General features: G+C 41.3%; 1 protein-coding gene across 3 annotated transcripts in view; it reads left to right on the top strand.

Annotated features, from left to right (window-relative positions):
- man1a2 (mannosidase, alpha, class 1A, member 2) overlaps window positions 1-15,960 on the top strand; it is a 131,076-nt gene that overhangs the window by 104,849 nt on the left and 10,267 nt on the right. For all 3 annotated transcript variants that reach the window (XM_052083013.1, XM_052083014.1, XM_052083015.1), the window contains exons 10-12: window positions 3,680-3,795; window positions 5,858-6,077; window positions 8,781-8,953. In XM_052083013.1, coding sequence (XP_051938973.1) covers window positions 3,680-3,795; window positions 5,858-6,077; window positions 8,781-8,953 — 509 coding nt within the window. The remainder of the gene's footprint in view (window positions 1-3,679; window positions 3,796-5,857; window positions 6,078-8,780; window positions 8,954-15,960) is intronic.

The following is a 15,960-nucleotide window of genomic DNA, read 5'->3' as shown; positions in this document are numbered from 1 at the left end:
TTTTACCTTCTGGTTGGCATGTATACATGCATCGTGACGACAAGGGAAACATGGAAAACCCACATTTTCGTTGAATATTGTCTGAAGGAGCTTTTTTCCCCAATTTTGAAAATGAAAAATTTGGAGGCCATTTCGACCCCGAATAGTACTTGCACTGAACTATTGAAACAATTAGCGACAGTGGTTATTTATCAATCAAATGGCAGCCCAGTTGCTTGTAAGATATTGACAGCAGACGTTTATCCTGCTGGACCGTCCAAATGATTAAAGTGAACTTTCTTCTACAATTTCTTAATTGGCTCAGCTATCTTTGGACCCTCTAACTCTGAAAGGCAGCTTCTATGTTCACCTTGTTTTGATCTTGAGATCTGTCTTTTTAACTTTTCAAACCCGCGGGAGATGTTCCACCATAGTTTGAGCAAAGCTCCTTGAAGCCCCAGGAAACAGGTGTCTAAGTGCACAGCAAATGATTGACACCTTGTCAGTAACACCCTGTGTCTTGGATTGATTGGTTTTCCTCGGGTGGTGGTTTCTTAAAAATCAAATTAGAGGTACCAAATGGGGGTCCAGAAAGGGATGCTTTATTTATTTATTTATTTTACAGGTCAACTATACAACTCATGTTTATACTGATAGTTTTCACAAATAAGTGTTCTTCTTTGTTTATTTTGTTTAGTTTGCCAACTCCCTCCTTAATGTGTTGCAGTGTATGAGGTCAATAGGCAGCAGGCAGGCCAGATGCTGCTTGTGAGCCAGCTACCGATTGTGGGCCACTGGCAATTTCCATAAAGATTTGTCTTCTCAATGCCGCATTCCGATTTTTTATTTCTTCCATAGTTAACAGTAGATCACATTACACAGTTACAAGCAGGTCTGAAATACACGGATAATAAGTTAGTGCAGCTCCATAGCTCAGGTCTGATCAGTTGGTGTTTAAGTAGCCCAAGGTTTAGGATGCAATGACATCAAGGCTAATTTCCGTCCATGTGTTGATGGCACTTCACGTCGTGAGCATTAAATTAGCCTATTTTTATTCAATGAAATTATGTAGTTTTGCTGAACATTTTGGTGTGCAATGTTTAATAGTCTTTGTTTTAATTGTGTGTTTTTACACTAAATATCAACTAGTAGTTGTAACATATTTTAGTTTTGTCTTTTGTCTTCCATAGCAGCTTCAGGTGTTGCGTTGATGTCCCTTGCGCTTGGCATACTGTTGTGTGGGATCTATCCATCTATTTTTATTCATCAAGGGAAATGTACCGTATTGTACCACATGTACCACACGGTAGCATGCCAAGACATACAGATACAAGCTAAAAACATGTTTTTAAAAAGGCAACGGAAGCAAAACCGAGTTCCGTTGTATTTTATTTAGCCATCGTACAATGTACTCACGTTTTTCGATCAATCATCACCCAGAAATCCATCAAAGTCCTCATCCTCTGTATCAGAATTGAACAATTGTGCAAGTACCGGTAATCCATCAAAAACGCCGCGTTCCCTCTCGTTGTCAGAGTCACTCTCATTGCCATGTGGCTCCACAGAAATGATGCCGGCTTTGCCAAACACTCGAACAACAGTGCAGCAGCCACAATCCATTCGCAAATTGTGGCGTAACTCGCCCAGCGCTGCCTCTCACGCTTTGTAAAGTTTTGTATGCCATCGCATCCATTGTTCCCATGCCGTTCGCAACTTTACTTTGAACGCGCGGTCGCAACTTTATTTTGAACGCCCGGTTGATGCCGATGTCCAGCGAGCGGTTGGAGTTCTTTTGACAAGCCTCCGGGAATAACGGCAAGCTCAGAGTTCATTTGCTTGACTTGTTTTTTCACCACTGCTGTGAGATGGGCACGCATGCCAAAAGCATAACCGATGGCTTGAAGTTTGAACTGAGCTTCGTAGGCGTGTCTCTTTGTAGAATTTATTTTCCGGGGTTCTTGGAAACCAAACCCGAAGTTGTTTTGCAACAATGCACATAGCCACACTCTATACAGGTGTTTGTACCTGCTTGGGGCGTCCCTTTAGCGTCCACTTACACGCCCACCCTTCACTCATTGGCGGACTTCTTCGCCGCATGCCTGTCCTCACTCACGTCTGCCTTTTCTCTCTCTCTCTCTCCATATATGTATATATACACGCCCACCCTTCACTGATTGGCCGACTTCTTTGCCGCATGCCTGTCCACAGTCACTTCCTCCTTTTCTCTATATAAACAGCGTGTCGGCTGTCAGTCGGGTTTTGGAACTCAGCGCATACACAAGACGCTCCGCATCATAAGGCGTCCTGTCCATTTTGGAGAAAATTTAAGATTTTTAATGGTGCCTTATAGTCGTGAAAATACGGTATATATTTTTTAAAAAGATGGATAATGTAAACAGCACTTGAATAAAAGTGTCTTGACTTAATGAATTCTATATCTCTGTAAAGCGGTTCAGTTAGGGCTACTGATGATTGTTATATTAGGTTAATGAGGTTTTATGGAATGTCTTGGAAGTAAACAGCACAACTTTTCCTTGGCTGAATGCTTTGGAAGTGCACAGTGAGCACAAAGTTCAAGTTATTTTGATCGTGGAGTGTCGCCTAGTGGTCAAATCACATAATACATGCATCACGATAAATGCCATCGCTTCACTATGGTTGCCCGGACAATTTCCTTTTGTCACATTTAGTACTTGGTTAATATTTAAATGTGATGATTAAAAAAAGTATTACTTTATAATAATAATTTTTAAAAGTTAATTAAGGATTGAAGATCATACCGGGGCAAGCAAGGCTTTGCATGAAAAAGGAATTCAGATTCAGAAAACTTTATTTATCCTCGTGGGGCAATTAGAGTTGTGTGAGAGCAGCATATTAAGATATCTTTTATTTGTCCCGCAATGGGGAAATTACAATCAGAATTCAGAAAGGAAAAACGCTAGCGAGAGGGGAAAAAAAACGCGCTCGAACTATCCTCTTCCGAGGATAATTTAAGTCTATATTAAGTTTAAAATAGAGACAGTCAGAGCAAAGGAAAAACATTTTGGAGAATATTTGTGTATTGCTGTACTGTAATTGTTAGACTAAAGTACTGTTGACACTGTAAAGTAGATTTTAGTCCATTCTAGGACTATTAGTTGGTATATTTCTAAAGAAACAGTAATAGCCATTTAAAAATTAAAAAAAGAAAAAAAATGCCAGGAGGAAGTATTGGAATGAATAAAAAAAGACATGTTTGAAGAAAAAGTTTAACAATCAGTGTCATAATTTCAAAACAAATAACAATTGTGAATGGCTTAACATTAAAATCAGAAATCAATCTTGAAACACTCCAACAAGAGCAATACAAAAGGTGTTGCTGATGCACCTCTAATATCATTTGTAGCCTTCAAACAGCTCTCGCAATTGTGGTACTGGAAGTTTTGTCTTTTAGCTGTCTTTGATATATGAAATGGTTGAATTAAATCATCCAAAATTGCACTGTTATGTTTATTTTTAAATGTCTTTGTCTCATGTTTTTTTTATATTTCTTGTGCGCATGCCTTTTTTTTGGGGGGGGGGGTGGAGTAGGGGAGGGCGGGGTTATGTGCATCGGAGAGCGGTATCCTAAGTCTGCCAATCGACTTCAAAGGCTTGCTCAAGGCTTGCTTAGAAGGACATCTCCAAATCAGTTGTTTACAGTGTTGTCTGGTGTATACAGATCACACTTCAGTTGGCGGGCTAGGGGACAGCTTTTACGAATACCTACTGAAAGCATGGCTCATGTCAGACAAAACGGACACAGAAGCACGCAAGACGTACGACGATGCCATTGAGGTAAGACTTTCTCTCACGTTAGCATGTTCTCAAACTGGCTCTCACCGATTGTTGATGTAGCTCTGGAAATGATTAAAAGTAGCTACAGTGCATCTGCAAAGTATTCACAGCATTTTCCTTTTTCCACATGCTGTTATAGCCTCATCTCGAAATTGAATACAGTCATTTTTTTCCTCAAAATTTTACACATAACACAACACACATCATGACAATATGAATTTTTGCAAATGTATTACAAAAACAAAACAAAACCCTAAGACATCACTTTCTACATACTGTAAGTGTTCACAGCCTTGCTTTGATTTTGCACAGTTGGCCGTAATTACAGTTAAAGAGTTCAATCTTTATCTCATCAGTCAATTTTTTTTCTGAGGGTCTGAGAGCCCTTCAGGTGCCTTTTGGCAAACTCCGGGTGGGCAGCCATATGCTGTTTACTAAGAGTTGGGTTCCATCTGGCCACTTTACCAAACAGGCCTGAATAGTGGAGTGCTGCAGAAATTGTCCTGGAAGGTAATCCTCTTTCCACAGAGGACCGCTGGAGCTCTGAAAGAGCAACATTCGGGTTCTTGGTCACCTCCCTGCTTGATCTATTTAGATGGGTGGCCAGCTCTGGGGAGAGTTCCGGTGGTTCGGAAGTTATTGTGTCACAAAGTGTTATCAGCAGGTTGCAACAGAGATACAGAGAGACTGGAAGAGTCACAGAAAGATGTAGAAGTGGGCGTCTTTTGGCCACATCCCATGCTCATGACCGCAACATTGTGAACAATGTCCTGAGAAACCAGACATTGAATGCCGCTCAACTCCAGGCACATTTAAGAGAGGTGATGACCTCTGTTTACATCAGTGTGATCTGCGTGCTAGATGACCTGCAAAGGTACCTGACCACACCACCAAGCACAGACAGGCGTCATCGTCTTGCATGGGCCAGGGAGCATTTACACTGGATGAGGGACCAGTGAGCCTCAGTGCTGTCGATTCACGTTGAGCAGAAATTATGGCCTCCTATGATTTTGGAGAGGTCAACGAGAGTGCTATGCATCAGTCACTGCTGTCACCAGATGGGTTTTTTGTTACAGTGTGGGCAGGTGTGTCCAGTCGGCACAGAACCCCCAACACTTTGTGAATGGTACAGTGACAAACCCATATTACCCGAATAATATTATTTATCCAGTGATTGTGCCCCAACATGTACAGCACAGCCCTAATTTCATCTTCATGGACAACAATGCTCCAGCTCATCGAGATCGCATCATCAAGGAACGGCTGATGTAGGCTGGTGTACCTCAAATTGAATTGTTGTAACATTGTGTAGGAATATTGTCACATGTCCTCTGACCAGCGCTACTCATAGCTAGTGTTCATTGGTGTTTATGTTTGTTGCGGTTGGCTCATGCAAGGTGGGGATGCATAGTCAGTTCAGTATGCGCGCACCAGTGATAAAATTGTCTTTGCCTACTACAAACATTTACGTTGAGACACTGATGTTGCTGCATTAGAAGGTGAAACTGTAAATGCAAAATGCTCTATAAAGCAGTTATAGTAGTCTTATTTTTTTATATTTATGTACCATGCGTTTTAGCAGATTAATCAATAAATGCTATTATTGATTGATAAATGCATAGACATTTGCCTGCTTCATTTAACACATTGAGTAAAGTCATATAAAATTAATTGCAAACAAACTTAATGCAAGGCAAAATATTATGCATATTTCAAAACTTGAGTTTATGTCAATCTTTACTTCATATGAAGCACAATTTAACACAGCTAGTAATCAACATGCATGGCCTTGCCCTTACCCCCTTCCCTCCCCCCCAAAAAAATAAAAATGGTGACTAACTGATAAAGTCGTGAGCATTAGCACCAGTGCTAACAGGTGAACATTTAGTGTCGAGCTTTGGGTTGTAGTTACATCGTTGTGCAAACTCTAGTTGCAGTCTGTTATAATTACTTATTCACATAGTTTTACTTTTACACCAAATTGCGAAGGTTCATTATGAATTTTATATGTGTCACGATATTCAAACATTCAAAACAATTCAAAATGCCTGCCCACCTGCAGGCAATCGAGCGCCACCTGATCCGCAAGTCCAACAGTGGTCTGACATTCATTGGCGAGTGGAAGAATGGCCACCTGGAGAGGAAGATGGGCCACCTGGCGTGCTTTGCCGGCGGCATGTTCGCACTGGGCGCAGATGGCTCGCCCGAAGACAAGGCAGGCCACTGGCTGCAGCTGGGCGCAGAGATTGCACACACCTGCCACGAGTCTTATGACAGGACAGGTGGGCAATGCTACTACAAGCAGTACTAAGTACCATTCATCCATCCATTTTCCAATCTGTTTTATCCTCATAAGGTTCGCGGGGGTGCTGGAGCCTATCCTAGCTGTCTTCAGTAGGCAGGGGGCACCCTGAACCAGTGGCCAGCCAATCGCAGGGCACACACAGACGAACAAACATCCGCGCTTACATTCACACCTCGGGACAGTTTAGAGTGCTCTAATGTTTTTAGAATGTGGGAGGAAACACAGATATTGTGAGTGGGACTGTTGGAGACATCCGTAATTGTAATCCTTACCTGTGAGAAATTACCTTCCACAAACCTCATAATAAAGGTTTGGTTCCTGGTCTTTTCGAATATCTGGTGGGCAAACTTCTAAAAACCAACAAATTTCTGTCATGTTTTCAGTACAGGTCAGCACTTTACCATGCACAAGTACCGTACCCGAGCACTTATAGTAAACTAACATTCTGAAAAGGTCTCCTGTATATGTCACAAAACCGGCGATTTATCGTGATGTTAAGCTTTGAACCCGACGTTACGTCCTTCCAATCTGCAAAAATGTTGCTGTGTTCACCTTACCCCACTTGTACGAGCCTACAACAGAGATGAAAAGAATTGTTTCAAACCTTATTTGCTGTTAGAAATGTGCTCCGACAAGAGAGGTTGGTGTAGCAACAAATTACAGAAAAGAGAAACAGAGATCGAGAGAAAGAGATGAGGAGTGCTTGAACGATATCGGAGCCGTTAGCCTGTCAGTACTTGTTTATAGTTTATTTTTATTTTAACTAAGTAAATTTGATTTAGTTTCTTTGCTTAACCACAGCAGTTTGTTTTGAAATGGCTCTTAGATGGACAAATACAATGACCGCATTTTTCGGACTACAAGTCTCTCCGGAGTCCCACCAGTCAAAAATGCATGATGAAAAAGAAAAAAAAAAACAACAGACCTGTCTGGATCGGTCCAGAGAATCAGTCACATTTTTGGGGAACTTTATTTTACCCCCACCCCCCAAAAAATAAAGAATAAAACACACACAAACAAAAGTACAGTTCAGACTCACCCAAATTCCCTGTTCCCTAATCGTGGGTGCATTCAGAAATACCCTAAATGTCAGATGGAAACTCCTTTCAGTTTCTCAAAAATCGACATTGCATTTTTATTTTATTTATTTTTATTTTATTGCAGATTTTAATTTGTGACTATAACTTCATCTACAGCAGTTTGGTCTCACTATTTTAGTGGGTTGTGGGTTTTTTTTCCCGTTTGCTCCAATTCAATTTATGAGCGGTACCTGCAGCTGCGTACTTTTTCTAAATTTTGCAATTTTTAAAGTTGAACATATACTGTATGTGCACACGCGCGCACACACACACACAGGCATCTACAGTATATACAGTATATATATTTAAATATTTTTAATAACTTGCAGTTGTTTTTATCGTCATTCTTAAAGTTTGCAATGGCTCTCAAACGTACTTGCCCCCACCCCACTTTAGGAAGGTCTTCTTTCTTCTCCTATAAATTACTCTGAAGCAAAAGACAACAGTTGGTATGGTCCAAAGACACAGTGTTTTTATTGCTGATATTTTGGTATTTTTTGCAAAGCAAGGTTTTCACTTTCAATTTGCAGAGATGAAAGTCCTCTGGATTTTCCTGAATTACGGATTTTCACATTTTCATGAGAATTCCTCCGGAAAATTGAGGAAAAATTGCCTAAAATTAATCCATATATTAGTTGACAACATTGAACGAACATGCGTTTGAGTTCATTGTTTTGCTTTCACCAGCGTAGCCATGCTGAGGCACTAACACTAATAACTGTAAAGAGATCTTCGTCTCTTTATAAACACATTTGCTAAACCCCAGTGGAACGAATAAAAAACGCGGTGGACAAGACAGTTGTAGTACAAAAAATATATTTGAACAAAATTAGCAGAAAAACCGTCTGACTTCAAACGTCATGTCGTCTCGGCTAGTTTGGCTTAGCTGTTGTCAAAGCTTCTTTGATCTGTGACGTCGGTTGCGTCGGCGCTGATTGGTTGAAACCAAAAGACGCACGTGTGCGTACATGTTCGCGCTTCCGTACTCACAGCAGAAAGCAGCGGACTAGGCGCGCTTCGCTTGAGTGGCGTCACGACAACAGTAACACCCTCACCTCGCATTCTCATAGCCTCGCCATATCTCGGAGATTTCGAAATTTCGGCAAGAACAAAGCCACAAAGGGTGCACGTGTGCACACAAAAGGCAGATTAATCATTGAATGTCGAGTATTTGAATTGCGTTTTCATCCATTCATCCATTTTCCGAACCGCTTAATCCTCACTAGGGTCGCAGCATAATTTTCAAACAGGTAGACAGGCAAGCTGACATACGTGCAATAGATGCGAGTGTTAGGAACACGTTCAAGTGGTCATGGCTTGAGGAAAAGGACTTGAACTGAGATTTTTTTTGTCCGACTACATTCGAAGGGTCGACAAACCTGGTAAATCAGTTAAAACCATATATATATATATATATATATACACACACACACACGCATATATAGATAGATTTGTTTTCCGTAGTTTTCAGGAGAGTCCACTTTCATCTATGAATTTGTATGCCACATTACACTCTACATATGATTTCTGACAGTCAGAAATTCAAACTTAATAATGACAATCAAAATTTGTATCAATTTTGATCATATTTTCCCCTCCAGTGGTCAAGCTGGGCCCGGAGGCCTTCAAGTTCGATAGTGGCCTGGAGGCAGTGGCTGTGAGGCAGAACGAGAAGTACTACATCCTGCGGCCCGAGGTCATCGAAACCTACTGGTACATGTGGAGGTTCACCCATGACCCCAAATACCGCCAGTGGGGCTGGGAAGCAGCACAGGTAGGTACCCCTCATACATTTAAAAACTAATGCCATTACTAATGATAATGATAGTTGCGCCAGCTATATAAATATTTGACATTACCCATGAAGTCGCCAAACAGAAGCATGAAGGACTTCTTTATAGCTAGATGAGAAACTTTGTACAGGCTGGGCTCAGGCCGGGGTGAGTGTTTTTGGGGTTACGGTTCAACCTGATCGCCTCCTGATGGGCCTTTCTCAGCCTGGGGTGTTTAATGTTACTCACCGAAACACCTGATGACAGCATTGGTTAAGTACTGAAGACATATCCCCTGGAAAACGTGTTAAGTGTTCCCAGCTCTACTCTACTGTAAGAGGTGTCATTCATTGAATTTGCTTGTATTGCACCTGTTAGACGACTGTATTCTTCACACCACTATTTCAATTACAGGATCAAGTGCATTCTCTTAGTTTGTTCTTGCGCTTCAAGGATGTTATACATCTCATCCACCGGCTTTTGAACCCGATTAAATTGCCAGCTATTTTGATTTACAAAGTTGGATACTTTCTGCTTCAACCATCCTATTATCCTCAAATATTGCGAACACATTTTACCCTTGTGGTCAATTTTACTCCTGGGATATTTAGCTCAAGACAGTAGCCAGCTGGCCTGTCCTCTAGCGCCACCATCAGGTCAAACTTTTAAATTAATGTATCCTTAAAGGTTTTCATACAACTCTTCTGAAATTTTCAGAAAACATTTAATAGACACAAGAGGATGAGACCTGTACGTTTTGGTGATGAAATTACCTTTCCTGTCGCGTTTTTGAGTTTGGGTCTTGAAAATCTTTCATCCAAATATTTTCTAATTTGGGGTTTACATTCACAACTCTCACAGATTGAACCATATTGATGAATGTTGGGAAGCTCCTCTCCTCACCCGGCCCCCTGCCCTCATGAACGTGTCTACTTATTTTGAGCTCCTTTTTTTTTGTCAGATATTTGTCTCCCTCACCCGTCCTCATTAGTTATCCGCGCTTGGGACTGACGGCGGCATAGTTCGTTTTTTTGGTGGGGAAGGTGGATTCTTTTTGTGTGAGAGACACTTGCCACATTTCTTGTACCATTGGAGGAATTCGGGTGTTTATCTCTGTCTGTATGTCCCTCACAATTGCTGCAGCATCTGTCGATGCTCTTGTAAGGCACCATCTTCTTTCAATGTGAGGTTTCACCAATTGCATTACATAGGGGTGGGAGTGATTGTGCTTCACCGAAAGTAGCAGCACGTCTCTCTTCACCATGTTATGTCCCAGTGGAGGGAAACTCAACTCAACTGTATTTATAGAGCACTTTAAAACAACCATCGTTGTATACAAAGTGGTGTACATGGAGCAGAAACCAGCCATCTTGTTACCACATCCTAGACGCACAATTTTCCTGCGGGATGCACAGTTCCAAATAATGTGCGTTTTTGGGACGCAAGGAAATTTCTCAGTCAAAACAAAAAACAAACTACGAGATATACACACACACACACACACACACACACACACTAGTGATGTGTCGTTCGCGACCGAGCCGGCTCCCAGAGCAACACGCGAACAAGACAGACGAGGAGACGAGAGAGCTAGTTAGTGAAAAAAAACAACACGGTGGAAAGTGGAAAGGTGAGAAAATGGATTGGAAACGCAGTGAAATATGGACTCATTTCAATTTAATTGAAAGGCAGCGTGTAGACTGTGCAAGGTTAAAATATCCCATAGATCAGGCTCCACAAATAACCTGCACAGGCACATCAGAAATGTCCACCCATCAGTACAATTTGAAGAGAAAAGACAAGCAAGGGAACCAGCTATTAATGAAGGTGCTAGTGTGTCTGCAACTGTTGCTGCTGCTGCAATGTCACAACTGCCTAGATGTACAGCCCAGAGCTCTATGAGCCACTTTATGCAAAAAGCTATAAAACCAGCAAAACAGAACACAATTGACGAGGAACTGGATAAAATGATTGCAAGGGATTTTCATCCATTTGGTGTTGGCTGTGTGTTGTCGCAACATCTGTCCCCTCAGAGAGAATCTTCTCCAAAACAATACAATACAATACAATACAATACAATACAATACAATACAATACAATACAATACAATACAATACAATACAATGCATGCTGATTTATATAGCGCTTTCACAACAGTGGCAGCGCAACTATTAACAGAGAGGAGAAACAGGATCAACCCCTCAAAGCTGAGGCACTTGGTTTTTCTTCATGCCAATCTTCGCTAAAGACAAGCTAAAACCTTTACCTGGATGCTGTTTTTTTCTTTTTGTTTTACAAATTTTAATTTATAATTTGTTGCGTCGTATTCAAAGCTTACTTATATTTGTAACTGTACTGTACTGTAAATAGTTAAAAGCTTATAAATATACACATTCAGAGATTGGAACTTTTTGACGACCTTGTTTTGAGATGGGTCTTTGTACTTTGTTTTTCATTTTTGTAGCACTCCATGTTGAGTATGTTCAGAAGAATATAAATAAAGCCATATAAATAATAAATATTTGATATAATGTCTATTTTTTGCATTAGTACTTCATTTTACGCATAATATTACGTTATTTTTGGTATTAAATTAATTTAAGCAACAAAAAACTGAGGAGCCATTTGGGAGCCGCCGGCTCTTTTTAGTGAGCCGGCTCTCTAAAAGGAGCCGGAATTCCCATCACTAACACACACAGGCCAGCGATCCCGGGCTGTGCAGTAGACACGTCAATTAAGGATGATTAGACAATTAAGGATGGAAGAGACCTGCTTTTGCTCTTATAAGCCTTCTCTCTCTCTCTCTCTCTCTCTCTCTCTCTCTCTCTCTCTGTCTCTCTCTCTCAGCCACACGCACACACACAAGCACACGTACACTAGCACGTATCTAAACAACACTTAGACACATATTAAAGATCAAAGAGTAACCCACGTGATAAGACAAAGAAGATGCACAGCCAATCAACATGGCTTTGCTGCATCTTCTCAGCCAACCCCTTCACCCCACATGTACTGTATATGTTGCTCTATAGGGGTGTTCACGCGGCACACATTTGCTCCGGCGCTGCACCGATGTATTTTGTTGCAATATATTTTACACTGCAGCAAATTGTGTGGAGCATTCACACGTACAAAGCCGCTGAGCGTGTCAGCACCGGCACAGCGTCGGTGCAGCCCCACTTGCGTTCACACGTCATTTTCTGCAGCAGAGCAAAACGACAGAAAACAAATAAGATGTCGTGTTGGTTCTTTTTTAAACGTATACACAACACAAGTGTCGGTCTCCGTGCCTTCTGCTCGAGAGTGACCGCCCCCGAAAACGTAAATCAACAATGACTTCAATGACACTCAGAAAAGCAAACACGTAATGCGCCAAACAGAAAATCAAGAGAGGAAATCACAAAATAAATTATATAGGGGTCAGGGGGTTGTGAACACACAACAAAGGAACAAACTACACGAACAACTCCCGAGACAGTCCAGTCTGCGACAAAAGGAAAGTGTCAGATATTTTCTCGGACAAAGTTAAAGAAATGACTCGGCACACAGGAAAATTATCTTCAATATCGGCGGGAGGGGATCTCTGAGCGCAAACGACGGTTAGTTGCTTCGAAGATACACACTCGGCTCCCTCTCCGCCGGTTCGAACTTTTATTGCAAAATACAAAAAAACACTGCCCCCGAGATTTGCATACCGCGCCCCCTCGGTAATGATCTGATCTACTCGAATACACAAGTCAAAGACTTTGCTGATGACAAATGATCACCTGGGCGTGACAGCTGTTCCCAAACTGTCTTTTGGTATTCAACAACTCTTTGTTCCCAATTTGTTCATTCCTACTCTGTGATTGAATCTAGTCTTCTTCCTACTGCTTTGACAGTGTTTACTTGCTTGACGCGTTTACTCAAGAAAAGGCCATCCGCCCTAACGGTCGACGCCTCTGCGCTGAGTATGTCCAGACATGCCCATATTAACCGAAACTTTTGACATGATACAATTTTGTTCAGAGATTTCTCTATCAGAAAGATGTTACCAGCCAAATCTTGTGTCGTTATTAAACAAACACATGCCGGAAGTCCGACAGAGCATGAAAGAAAGCAACGCATTCTCGATGTACGTAATCAACTCTTCACAAGCATTTGCTCTGGAGCAAATTTAACCCAGTTGCGTTCACACGTGCAAATTTACATCGGTGCTGCTTCGCAAACGAGCATTTGCTCTGGAGCAAATTTTTAAACCACCTCCCTGAGGTGGATCAAATTTGCTCCGGTGTAAGCTGTTTTCCGGGGCTACGCCGGAGCTAATTTGCACATGTGAACGCTCTTCTGGGGCAGCCCCGGCGTAGCACCGGACTAAATCTTGCCGTGTGAACACCCCTTATGTGACTCACTGTTGTTTTGCTGACTTTCGCTGCTCCTCACGGACCATTTGCGGACTTTTTGCGGACTTCAAAAAATATATATATATTATACAGTAAATATTCCCATCCCCGGAATTCTCTGCAAGGGAATATCCTTCACCCGGAATAAAAACCTATGCATTAACATTTTGACTACGATATTACACGTTACCGGAAGTTGCGTAAGCGGAAATTCCACTACCCGTAATCCGGATGGAGGTGTAATGCCGCGGGAGCTTAAATACACGCAACGCCCACCAGATACGACGGAAAAGACAACGCTGAAACAAGTTTTCACTTTGAGTTTTTCGATCATCAGATTCTAAACGACGACGTGCAAGTGAGTTTTTATTGCCGTGCGTTTTACTGTAATTGTGAATGATTTTAACTTTATTCACTTACGTCTTGTAGAACGCGGCACTAGCTTAAAAGCAGCACCCACTCGACAAGACCGAAGAAACGTGTTCGCTTCACCGTTTACATTCATCAGATTCGAAACTAAGATGTGTAAGCGACTTTTTATTGGCGTGCGTTTTACTGTAATTGTGAAAGATTTTAACTTTATTCACTTACGTCGTGTAGATCATCGCGTCGAAACGTAGAAGAACTGTAACAACTGGAGCAGAGCGAGTGAAATGCATCCGTTTGAGCGAGGCTGAACACAAAGTTAAAAAGATCCAGCAGACACTTGGAGTCGGAAAGACGCAAATCTACGAAACTTTAAACAACAAGGCATCGATTCAACTCCTGATGACAAGCCACCATCCAGCAAGGAAGCAATGCAAATGGCAACAAAAATCCTTCAGTATGCATAAGAATTACCAGAAATCGGTGATCAACGGGACAGTTACTTGCAACTGGCAAGAAAACTATGACACGCAGGCAAACATTGTCATAAACCAAAGAATGCATCCAACAAAACAATCCAAAATACATATTTTTTCCCAAGACAGAAAAAAATAAACATTGAAATACTGTACGTATTTTACTGTTGTGATTTTTTGGGGATACACCTATATTGCAGTTTTTGTTATATAAACAGTTTTGGGACAGTATATTTTCGTATTTTATTGATTGTGCTGTTACACGTGCATTTTGTCAACATACTTGCAGGTTCATAAAGGACATGTACCATGCTCATTTCCCAAATGAGGAATTTCTGTTATAAGGATAAATTGGACAGCGCAAACACGAGTCCGTACTATATATATATATATATATATATATATATATATATATATATATATATATATATATATATGTGTGTGTGTGTGTTAAGGGTGTGGAAAATAATCGATACATCGATGCGCACGTGCGCGATGCGAGTGCATCGGCTCATTCATTGGGTACGACGCGATTGACGGGTGAAATCGCGATTCATCACGATGCATTGATGGGTATCGGTAAAATCCGATTCAAGCGCCGTTTTATTCATGTTAAACGTCACCTATCTGCCCTTTCATAGGCACAATGAATGCACCATCATTGCTTTGCATTTTGTGTTGAATACGGACGGTAGCCGTGCGTCACATACAGTCCAGTACACAACTAGCGAAACATTATGGAAGTTAGCGCAAGCAGCAGCAAGGAAACTACTATATTTAATGCAGCCGCAACATTCAAATCTTATGTTTGGAAATACTACAGCTTCGAAAAGAAAGACGGAAAGCTTGATAAAACCTCCGTAATTTGCAAGGAATGTCGCACTAAGAAGCCATACAACGGCAGCACCACAAATATGCAGACCCACTTAAAACGATGGCACCAGATCACCGACAAGTTTCCCTCCCGCTCCCCCGCTTCCCCGCCCAGTTCCTCGTCGGACACCGGAGAAACTCTTGGTAAACCAGGTCAGGATCAGAAAAAAATTGCCTCTTATTTTGGGAGTCCCCTTGCAACTCACTGTGACCGCACAATGGCTATAACTAAGGCCATTGCTTATTTCATATGCAAAGACCTCCAGCCTTAGCGTGGTGGACAACGAGGGTTTCAGACAGCTCGTGCACGTTTTGGAACCCGGGTATAAAATACCAGACAGGTCTTTGTTCACTTACAAACATATTCCCGATGTGTACAACAAAGTGAGAAGTGAGATTACTGTGTCGCTGAACAGTGCGCAAAGAGTTGCACTTACAGTGGATGGGTGGACATCTTGCGCTATAGATTCATATACATATATATATTATTATTATATTTCATATAAGACACTCAGTGAGAATAGTCTGTTTGTGTTTACACTATACCAACAGCTGTGAGTCTCAGGTGCCAAATTGTTTACATTTTCTTTGCACAAAACCCAATTGTGAAAGGGCTTAAATAAGTTGTTTTACAAGTTATACTGTTTATAAGGAATAAAGTGGTATCCTTTTTGTAATACCATACTGAATTCCATCTTTTTAAAAGCTTTTTTTCTTTGCTTATTTGCATCATGTTTAATTGCACAATATCGCAACAAATTGCATTGTATCGTATCGGATCGCATTGATTTGAACTTAATGTGTATCGCATCGTATCGCATCGTGACGACGGTGAAACGTATCGCATCGCCAGAAAATTCCATGTATCGTTTAAGTATCGCATCGCTGGCAGTGCATCGAGATGTGTATCGA

The sequence above is a fragment of the Hippocampus zosterae genome, chromosome 12, assembly GCF_025434085.1.
Source record: "Hippocampus zosterae strain Florida chromosome 12, ASM2543408v3, whole genome shotgun sequence".
Taxonomy (NCBI): domain Eukaryota; kingdom Metazoa; phylum Chordata; class Actinopteri; order Syngnathiformes; family Syngnathidae; genus Hippocampus; species Hippocampus zosterae.
The sequence above is the reverse complement of the archived record's forward strand: the minus strand, read 5'-3'. Positions and strand labels throughout refer to the sequence as shown.